The sequence below is a fragment of the Cynara cardunculus genome, assembly GCF_001531365.2.
Source record: "Cynara cardunculus var. scolymus isolate 2C chromosome LG 8, CcrdV1, whole genome shotgun sequence".
NCBI lineage: Eukaryota > Viridiplantae > Streptophyta > Magnoliopsida > Asterales > Asteraceae > Cynara > Cynara cardunculus.
The window spans coordinates 20344202-20355507 of NC_037535.1; the positions used below are offsets into that span (position 1 = coordinate 20344202).

Sequence of the window (11306 nt, forward strand, 5' to 3'; positions counted from 1 at the left end):
ATCTGTTCAAAAACTTTAAAAGAAGAGTTGTATGTCTTCAATCATGGCATTACTGAATCAAACAAACTAAGTATATCCCACGTAGTAGTAGTGTCTAGATGGTATGATGTACATAAACCTAGCTTCTACGCTAAATGATAGAGAGGTTGTTTCCCTAAAAACCTCCGGCTTACAAACCAAAAATACAAGAAGACAGGTGAAGTCACGTTATATGCATTACCAAACCACACGAACCCAATATATCGCAGACAGAGGTAAGGTTTGGAGGATTGGATCTTGCTTCTACCTTGAAGGATAGAGACATTCCTGTGGCTGTAAGGTCCACCGGCTTGCAAAATGAAAATACAAGACAGGTGACAAAATGTCATATGCACTACCAAATCAAAGAAACCACAATATCCCACATAAAGGTAAGGTCGGATGTTGCCTATAATACCCCAAAGAGTAGAGAGACGATTTCCGTAAATACTTCCAACACAAAAACAAATATACGAGACAAGTGAAACAATGTCGTATGCATTGAAGGGTAACAATACAAGTTCCCGAAATATTTACATGAACGAACAATCCTCTCGACTGAAAAATGAAGCAAGTATATTCTCGTCCTCTATGCCGAGCTACGATCATAAGATCATCTTATTCTTTACTTTTCTGGACTAGAAATTACAAGATGCAAACCATCCTTCACTCAAGAAACAATGTGGTAACTTGGATAGACATATGTGCATCATCTTGGCGATGGGATCGTAGATTCAAGCCCAATCTCCATTCCGTTGTACGCAATGGGAGCATACATCCACAGATCATCAGAGCTCAAGAGCTGCCAATACCACAAGGTTACGGTCAATAGATCATTAACGTGAACTTTCAACCAATGTTGTGAAACAAATACACCCTATGGGGACAATTCGACCTCAAAAACCTTTTTTTAAGTGTATGTAATATTTATATACAGCAAAACTCACGCACTCCTCACATTTGGTGAGGAAGGTTGGATTCTACCAGTAACCTGGGTACCGCTGGGCCAAAATGGCAAGAACTCTTTGGTAAGACAGAACTGGCATGGTCTGAAAGAAGAAATCTACAAAGACCATCATTGCCATTTTGTCCATGCTTCATATGTTACCACACATCTGCTACATCTGAAAATCTTAGAATAATTGGGTTTGTTTCCTCACCTTAATTTGGAGCTGCAAAAACTTCACATATTGGACAGCATCTTCAAGCATTGTGCTTATATCAACCTTCAAATTAGAAAAAGGACATTATTAAAGGTTAGCTGTGTGGCTACTTTTTTAGTTAAAAAGCAATATCCTACAACAAGATATAATTGCTCACCTTTGTACCATTAGGAACAAGACTCTGGAGTATTCTTAACCGTTCATTAATTCGTTCTCTTCTCTTCTGCCAAAGATTGAGAAGTAGTTTCATTGATTAGTTCTACATTCACTGAAAAAGGAATATTAGCTTACGGATACAAGTGCTGTTCAATAAAGATTACTTACCCGTGCATAGACACTTTGTGGATCCGTTGCTGACCCCCTATTTGCTTTTGTCTTACCATTTGAGTTCAGATTTGCAGTCTCTTTCGGTCTTGAACTTGTGCTTGACTCCTGAGACCAATTTGAGTCATCGTCGGATCCATAGATTTTCATTATTTGCCCAAAAACTGCATCATGGTCAGCTTCAGTTCCGTTGCCTTTAGAAATGAGTTTCCGACTCTTTCTACACTTTATCTTTTCCCTGTTGTCATGGACCTACAAAGTGGAATAATTGTAAGAAATTTAGCATAATTATCACATTCGAGACAAATTAAATACAAATTTGCGGCATGTTTTACTTACATCTGCCATGCTACAAGAACGTTTCCTAGAGCTTGCAGACAATTTGTTATCTTTTCCAGATTGTGGAACCAATATTTCATCTCTTTCCTTTCCTTTCATTAGAGTGTTGTCCGAGAGGAGAGGAATGGAGGATAATATACTTTTTTCCCTGTCCTTCAAGCAATCAATTGAAGTGCGAGAAAGAATGCTACCACCATCAGTCAACAGACAATGTGGATTGCTTCTGGTGTCATCTGACAAATAAACTGAAGTTTCATCGACCTCATCAATGGTCATGGTTAGTTCTTGCTGTGGCCAAGATGTAGAAGGAACTTCAAAGGGAGAAACATTCGGAGAATCACTTGGAAGAGGAAAACTGCCAAGCAACTGTGCCATAAAATAAGCCTCCTCAGTGAATTGTAATCCACTGAAGGAGTTCCACTCTCCTAACATGGCAGTCACGGATTCCATCCTTCTTGCTGAAGTGAAAATTGTAGGCACAGAAGGTGCTATCTGTTGATGAAGTTAAACCTCAAGCTCTATTTGCACAACTGTTGGAAAAGACGGTATGAAAAGACATATTTATAGGTAAGGAAACTGTCACTGGATTGGCTTGTTTGTATGTGAAATATATTACTTGTAATAAATTAAAACAGATGGATTTCAATATTTTTTAAACAACTATTAAAAGCCTGTCAGAGCCTAATACAGCTGTGCAGACCACCTTCGGGATTGATTTCAGAAGTTTCCAATCAGATTAGAAAAAATAATGACCAGCGTCGAAATGGCAATCATGAGAAGGAATAACTGTTATTTGCTTCACCAGAAATATAAAGTCTGCGAACATGGGAGACATACTTAGCTACCTATGCATGTATTCTATGTGACAAAAAAATAAAGAACTTCCAAATGCACAGCGCTAAGAGAGTACTGAAATCTCTACAGAACCTGAAACCAGACAAAGATCTTACCAGGATCTTTGTTTCCTTTAATACCTTTGTATAAACCTAGCAAATATTCAGTCTAGCTACATTGTCCTATGTTTAGTACCATTATCATCATGATAAAAAAAAGTAGCAATCGCTTTATATGACACAAAGTTAATCAGATCAATTTCTTGCATCAACATCGACTCCAGTATGTGCATTTAAAGCATCAACTCTAATGCCACAATGGACTGGGTGCAGCACAATTTGACCTTTAAGAACTTGATTCCTTCCATAAAATTTCCTTGGAGTCACTCACTGGTAATCATTGTGCTGACACATTGTACCGTATAAAACAACTGACCTATCAAAAAATATTCTGTGCTTTTGTGAATTCAAAATCACTGGGGCAACCCATAGAAACAGCGTCTATCCCAAAATGCAAGGAAAAACTGTGCTCAGAGATGTCCCTCCTAAACCTGAAGCTTGAGTGCAACAGGGTTGCTACTTTCTGGTAGTCTGTTTGGTTGTGTAAACAATCAGGCACTTAAAATTTCTTTCATGAAATAAAGTCCAAGGAGAAATGTTTAACACATCCATGCTCATCCGATCCACCAGTCAAGCAAACAAGCAGGTCCAGTTCACATTTGATGAACAAATTCCTCTGAGCTTGGAGATATCATCTGTACACAATCAAAATCTACAAACATATGTTGCTTTTTGGATTTAGCAATATGCTTGTACATTTTATTTGTGAACATAGAATTCCTTGTTACTCACTCCGTACTCCAATTTCCAGAAACAAAATTTCAACGTCATATTGGAAATACAAGTGATGTATTTCCAAAGCAGATGCCAATAGATCTTCGAGATCACCAATCATTGATGGTTTCACAACCAATGAAACCTATGTTACATGCAATCGTGAATGGTTTGCTACTGATTACCCTTATTTTAGGAGTTAATTCCTGGAATAACAATCAAACTTTGGTCCAATGCCTAATTTAGCAGACAAACTTCAAAAGCTCATGCATAGATGATAGATCCCTTAAGCTTCCCCCCTCCCCCACCCCCCTTTCTGGAAATTGGATGAGAAGTTGACTGATCAAGCTAATAATTTTGAATTAAAAACTTCCTGGCTCGGAAGACGTGTGTAATATTTTGATATATGTGCCAATCATTAAAATTTCAAGGGTACCAAACTAAAATTCTCCTCATTTCATATTCAACCTCTTCCTCCACCCGTTTTCACCCCCTCCAACACCACATGATGCTTTCTTTTAATAATCAAATACCCAGAATAATCAAATTCATTCTGCACCCGTCACCTTCAACTCTGATCTATCCACTCTTTGTTTCTAAGCTGCATACCACAAAAACTCAAATTTTGCAGAAAAAATATTAACATCCAATTACCCACAACCAGATCAACACACAAGATGAACATACAGCCATCACATCAGTATCCAATATAAGACACCAACTTAAGACCCTTGAAATAGTTCATATGTTGGTTTATTGGAAGAAGAAACAATCATTTTCAATTAAAAGAAGAAGCATATTTGTTGGAGAATTTATAGAGCTTATTGTCTGCTTCAATTTTGGTTGAAAATAAACATATAAGAACAAATGAGTCTGTTAGTATTAGCTTCTTTTGGGTTGAAGATGCAATATTTCAAATTTTGTAATTTAGGCCAGTTTGGTACTATGAGTTTATCAAATCTCTGTTTAGTTCTATTAAATCTGAAAACCCATTATATGTTGTAACCTTCACATAGTGTAATTGTTTCTGGTTTCCACATCATATCTTATCTGGTCACCCAGTAATAAATGGAGAAGAAAATTTAAAATTTAAACCAATGGAACTGTATCTGGATTTTTGAAGTTTGTGAACTAAAATAGATATAGAACATAATTTCCATTCTTAGACAATTGACTTACTTTAATAGGAAACTGTGTACTTGTGGAATCCTACACACACAATCCCCTATATGGATACCCAGTGGGTCCTACATGTTGCGAGCAAAGATAGAACTTCCAAAATGCTATTCATTGATTGAGATTCTACATATTAGAATATCCCAAACAAAGAAGCTTGAAATTGCGAATTTTGTTATTTTCATGGATAATAAGTAGGTGTGAAACAATAAAGTCGGTAGTTTTCAATTACTTTTTGTATTTTTCCAAAGTGAGCTCCGACCTTGGAACAAACCAGGCATTCACTATCATGCAGAACATACAAACTTACTCATTTAGAAAAAAGACTTTAAGACACATCTTATAATGTATGAAAGTAAAGAGACCCAACTCGTAATCAGTTTAGCTAACTAACTGTTAAGAATTCCAGTTTTTTTTTTCTAACTGATAGGTCACTAGGTCACTTGTCACCTCAAGGAAGCGACAGGTCTCAGGTTCGATTTTACCGGTGCTATCAAGGTCTATTGTAGCAAAGCCAATCTTCCATAAGGGAGAGTTTTGCCTACTTTGAGTGTGTGTCCGTGGATTTGGACTCCGTGAACGTAGTCAGCCAAAGGTGGGATACCATGCTCATAAAACCTCCAGTTTTTGCATACCAGGGGTACAATTTTCCCAAAAAAAAATTTCTTTTTTTTCCTACTATATCTGTAACTGAAGAATGTTCTGCAAGATGGCAATAGAACTAAGACAGCAAATTTTCTTTCTTTTCAACACAAAAAGTAGAACTTTTGAACTGGAAATTTAATATATAATTAACGGATTCTACATCTAGTTATCAAAAAGTAACAACCAGCTGGAAATGTCAGGTTACAACCCCATTAAAATATGAAGGAGGATGTTCTTTACTGTATATGTTTGGATCAAAGTTGTGTTGCAATCAAGAGAGGAAGACAATAATAAAGTCAATTTAGTATTTGCCATCATTAAATCATCAAATGTTACAGCTTCAAGGATATCTACACACGAATTTTCTTTCCACATGTGGTTTCAATCATGATCAAATGATCAATCAAGAAATATTCATGCATCACTAGAACAGGAAAAATTAGCTAAACAATTATCAGGATTAGTGTACTCCTAGATTTAAACTCACATATGGAACTACTCTTGCAGTTTAAACCATAAGCCAAAAATAACAGGCTAAAGCCACATGCTGTTTAAGCCAGGTTTTAATGAAGCAGGATTACACTTGTAATAGTCATCAAAGAAGATTTATGCTGTAGGTTATTGTAGGAAAATATTTTTCCAGGATTTTTATGAGAAAGAAGCCGTCTCCTGGTTCCTCCTGTCAAAAATGGAAACACAATTTACACCCTACAGACAAAATGAATATCATTTCAACGATTGGCACTCCTTGGTTTAGGATCTAAGTGTTCTTGTCTAATTTTTACACAGAAAGTACAAGGCTTACAATATAAAACTAATAAAGAAGTTTATTCTGGTATAATCTTGTTTTATTGTCTTATTGAGGTATATTTTACTTGTATGAAGATGAATTCTCAAGTTCTTTAACCTACTAAACTCCATTATCTATTCTGGTCCAAGAATTCTTTTAACATTTTGATGGCATGGTTCTCATAATCCTTAAAGATTCATTTTTTATAGAACAATCTGTCTAAACTAACATCAAACATCTTAGTATTTATTGATCGTTATTTTTTTTCTTGTGACAGAGATTTGGTAATCTGAGACATCATAGAATATATCAGCTAGAACTATTGTATATTGTCATGATCGTGTGTTGTGCACAATCAAACCTGAAAATCAATTTGAAACTCACTGTCACATTCACATATAAAGAAGAGAGACAAGATGTTATTCCATCCAATTCAATTTGTTTATTGAACCATAAATGAAGTATGGCGAAAATAATTAAAAATAAAATAAAATAAAGCACACCAGTTATTCGGAAGAGAAGAACGCGCCAAAAAAGCGTGCGCCAGATATTCCCGCCGATGTTCCCGCTTGTCGAATCGAGGTCTTTGAAGGACACATAGCCATAATACTTCATGTTTCAATTCGACGTTTTCCAGTTTCTTCGTGTAAAACCCTAGATAGATCTGGCACTGACGATGACGGAGTAATCGTGGGCTAATTTTTAAATCCGCCATTGCACGATCTCTGACCAACAAATATAATATTACTGCTACTGAGACAGCTTAAAAGCATCATCGGGGGAGGATATTGGAACGCAATCTGATTGAAAATTCTGCAGGTGGGAGAATATATGAATATCCACACCTCCAAATCCTCTATCTGGTTTGGTGAGCACGTTTTTCCTGGGTTCTGATTCGGGTTCTAGGGTTTTATATTCTTGCATGAGACCAACATGGCAATGTATTAGGGATTTTGAAGATCCAATTGCTACTTCCGGAAAATTTTGATCATGCATTTTTGGGGATTTGAGATTCACGTATCATGAAATCCTGGACTTGATAGCATCTTGATCTTACAATCTCATTTGAAATTTTCTTTTATAGTTCTAACAAAATAAATAAATAATTTATCATATTTTGTTTATATATATACTTGAATTACGTGAGAACAATTTGTTTTTGTGAGACCAGTGAGACTATTTTTTTACACTTGAAACTTTACAATATTTTTGTTGTGAATGTTCGTTTTCTTTTTACATTCATAACGTTTTACTATGAAGTTTCAAGTGTAAAATAATGGTCTTATGAAAACAAGTTGGTCTCACGTGAACCCAACCTTATATATGTATATACATATACATTAAATTCATATTAATAGTTATATATGTATATACATATACATTAAATTCATATCAATAGTTATTGATTATTTACATCAAGTAAATTACAATAAAATGAAAATAATATCATCAATATGAGTACAATGATATAAGTATCATTTGTCATTTTCATAGTATTTATATCTATACATGTTATTTTATTACAGACTCTAGCCATATCCTTTTACCCTCATAATTGGGATCAGGGACGGATGGCCATAGGGATCTGTAGGAGCCTTGGTCCCTGGGTTTTTTTTACCGATAGAGTGGAACATCTCTAGTCCATTAAGATTTTGAGTATAAAAATCTTTTGGGTCTCTCTACTATTGCTAATCCAGTCCATTTGTGTTCCGCCTCTAATCTGAATCACCCATTTATGCTTTTGGATTTTTGCAGAGTGACGATGGAAACTTGATGGTGATGTTGTGAACACATATAGTTAGCGTCTTTGTGAATGCAAATACGAATTTTCTTATATACTACTTTTTAAAGTCCTATTTATAATGTCACCCGTCAATCGAGCACATATACATAGTTGTAGTTTCAAGGTAAACAGGTAATTTTAGATACAATGTTGACAGAAGAGGTGGTTTGGACAACGGGTTGTAGTGGTGTTCACGATTTAATTCAACTAGTTTGAATCATAAAATATCGATAGAAACTAGTAATTTTGGTTTGAAATCTTTGCAAATCATCGGGATCAAATCATTGATTGAAGCTAAATAGACTAAATCGATCCGACCGTTTAATCTTTTGAAAGAGGGGGGGTGGGGGGGGAGTTGAGGACTGGGGTCGGTACCGCTTGAAAGGAAGAAGGGAGGAACAACAAATCAACAAGAATTAGAAAAACCAATCATTTGATAATTTTTGTGAACGAACCGATTGAGTATTCAAGGCTAACCCAACTAAACAGATCAAATTGCTTTGGTTTCATCGTTTTAGTTTTAACCAAACCGTCAACATCTCTCTCGTTCGTGTATTTAACATACTCATCTACTAGTTCAAAACACGTGTTATTATAGAAATTGTTTTAAAAAATTACAATTCATACTCGTTTTTACTTTTATGCATCTCTTAGTCTATTTATATTAAGGTCTAAAAACCTTTTAAATTACAATTCCCACTTAGACTGACTTGGAAAATTAATCGTGTAAATTTAGATAAATAAATACATTGTTCTAAATGAAACCGACTTTCTAAGCAAAATACATATCAGGCCATGTGTGTCCAATGTGTTTTTAACTGATTTACATTATTTCAGATGTCAAATTGACGAATGCAAGATTTTTTCTAATTGATAACCAATTTTCATCGATGCAGTTTGTTTGTACCAATTTTCTGAAATCAATATATCTCTCATTAAATCCATTTAGTGCTATAAATCAATTTTTTTTTTCTATTTCTTGATAATATTTCAACTAATTATGGCTTTTGAAGGATTAAAAGGTTGCTAATTTTCCACTAATTAAATAATCAATCAAATTTATTTTCTATTTAATTATAATTTCACTAATTAATTAATCTTGTCTCCAAATATCAAAACCACCATCAGAAACTACAACATGATGACATGATCTATAAATTAAATTATATATTTTAATACTAAAATATTGTTTATGATTAATATTTAAATGGACTGTTGATGTCATTCATAAATAGAGGTTAGAAAAAGATTTGTCCTGTTTAATTATTTTAATTTCTGAATCTAACTTATTTTTTTTATTAACCTGGATATCCAACCCGCCATGCAAGCCGATTAATCTCAGGGCAATCACCTACTTTGCAGATAACCCGAAGTCACCGCATTTGAACCTCCGTGACCACAAGAGGAATTTTATTTCTCCTTCGATTTGAATCTGTGACTTCCTGGTACTTTTGACCTTTAGAGCAAGCTCAAAGCAATCAAACACCACCTTTATGGTTGAATCTAACTTGGTTCATGTTTAATTAGAATAATCTAAAAAAAAACCGATTCACATTAAAATAATACGTAGTTAATCTTTTTAATTAGTTGTTTAAAAGTTACTATTTTAAGGTTAACATTTTGACCGTGTTTTACTACATTTTATTATACTAGTTATAGAGTAACTAACATGTTAGCAAATATCTGATTGTTTTGAGCTTGACTTCAATAGTCAAAAGTACCTGGAGGTCCCAGGTTCAAATCCAATAATGAATAAAAATCCCCTTGTAGCCACGGAGATTCAAATGCGGTGACTTCGGATTATCTACAAAGCAGGTGGTCGCCCTGAGATTAATCGGCTCGCATAGCGAGTTGGATATCCAGGTTAATCAAAAAAATGTAGGGTTACAATGGGATGTTACATTCAAAACATAAGAAATTAAGGGGCCGTTTACCAAACGTTTACCCGGGTAAGCGCTTACCAAGTAACATTACTTCACCGGATGAATATAGTAAGGACCAAGAATCTTACCCGGTAAGAGCAAGACAATGACCAAGAGTCTTACCCGGTAAGTGAATGCGACGACTCTTACCACGGTAAGTGCTTACCGGGTAAATTGTTGTATACTATATCGTTTTGGTGGATTAAAATCTTACCCGATAAGTACATAATAATGTTAAATTTTACCAGTAATCACTTATCGGATAAGTGTTTGATAAACGGCCGCTAAATCTTTTTATACTTCTTGATACAACTTTATTTTAGCTAATCAATGGCCTTTGAAGGATCCAATATTGTTGGGTATCTTCCATTAATTAAATCGTCAATTAAATTTATTATAAACTTAATTATAGTTTCCCCAATTAATTAATGTTGTATCTAAATATTAATATATCATTAAAACCTATAACTTGGTGACTTAATCTACGTGTTATGTGATTAAACTTAATGTATTTGTGAATGTTCGGTCACTTTGTCTTAATTTGATTTCACATATAAGCATAAAAAACGATTAATAACCAACATTTCATAATTCAAAATCATATTACTCGTTAGACGTAAATGCGTCTTTTAGTATCAGATTGACGGATGAAGAGTACGAGTAGGAAAAAACTAACACGATTTATAGATGCGATAATCATTTTTTTCAAGCCATAATACAATCAAGATTACTTACCCTTATTTGTTAGATTTGATCGAGCTCACATCATCTTTTTTTTTTTATTTAACTTGGATATCCAACTTGCTATGCGAGCCGACTAATCCCAGGGGGACCACCTGCTTTGCAGATAGCCCGGAGTTATCGCATTTGAACCTCCGTGGCCACAAGGGATTTTTATTCCTCATTGGATTTGAACATGGGACCTCCAGGTACTTTTGATCTTTGGAGCCAAGCTCAAACCAATCAGGCACCACCCTTGTGGTTGCTCACATCATCTTTCAAGTGTACATTATTGAGGAAGTGATGTATTCGACGCCTTCAAACACAAAAGCTCCAATTCAAATGATCAAAAGGCTAATTAATAATCCATCTGCAATAAAATGCACCCATTAAATTTTGAACTTAAATCTTGAACGTGTTAAACTTAAATTTAAAATTGTGTAGAAATGGAGCGGAAATAATGGATATGTGGCTAAGAAAGTTTTGTCTAAACCAGTCTATTCACTAGAGTCGTTCAGAATACTGATATCAACTTTAGTATATAAAATAATAATATTAAATATGGTTTTAAAATACATTAAAATGATTCTTGTATATTCCAATGTACATTTTTTAATTAATCATGACATCTAGAAGGGTCCAAAGGTTGCATGACTCCCATTAATAAAATGGGCAAGTGACCTTTGGTGCATACTTGAGTACTTAACTATAATATCCTTGTCCCCAAAGATTTGATTCCATTTAAGAATTGACATCATC

The 11306-nt window shown here is 34.6% G+C and overlaps 1 protein-coding gene across 2 annotated transcripts; it reads right to left on the minus strand.

The window, feature by feature from the left end:
* Positions 1-522: 522 nt before the first annotated feature.
* LOC112517289 (transcription factor bHLH84-like) lies at positions 523-7116 on the minus strand. Of its 2 annotated transcripts, none has more exons than XM_025124671.1 (6): positions 6626-7116; positions 1845-2332; positions 1506-1757; positions 1339-1404; positions 1179-1244; positions 523-820 (listed from the first exon to the last, which is right to left on the minus strand). In XM_025124671.1, the coding sequence occupies exons 1-6, from the start codon at positions 6735-6737 to the stop codon at positions 728-730; spliced, it is 1077 nt and encodes a 358-aa protein (XP_024980439.1). In that variant the 5' UTR covers positions 6738-7116; the 3' UTR covers positions 523-727. The 2 variants fall into 2 exon arrangements, with proteins under 2 accessions (XP_024980439.1, XP_024980440.1); XM_025124672.1 differs by having other exon boundaries at positions 1845-2374; positions 6626-6704.
* Positions 7117-11306: the final 4190 nt, after the last annotated feature.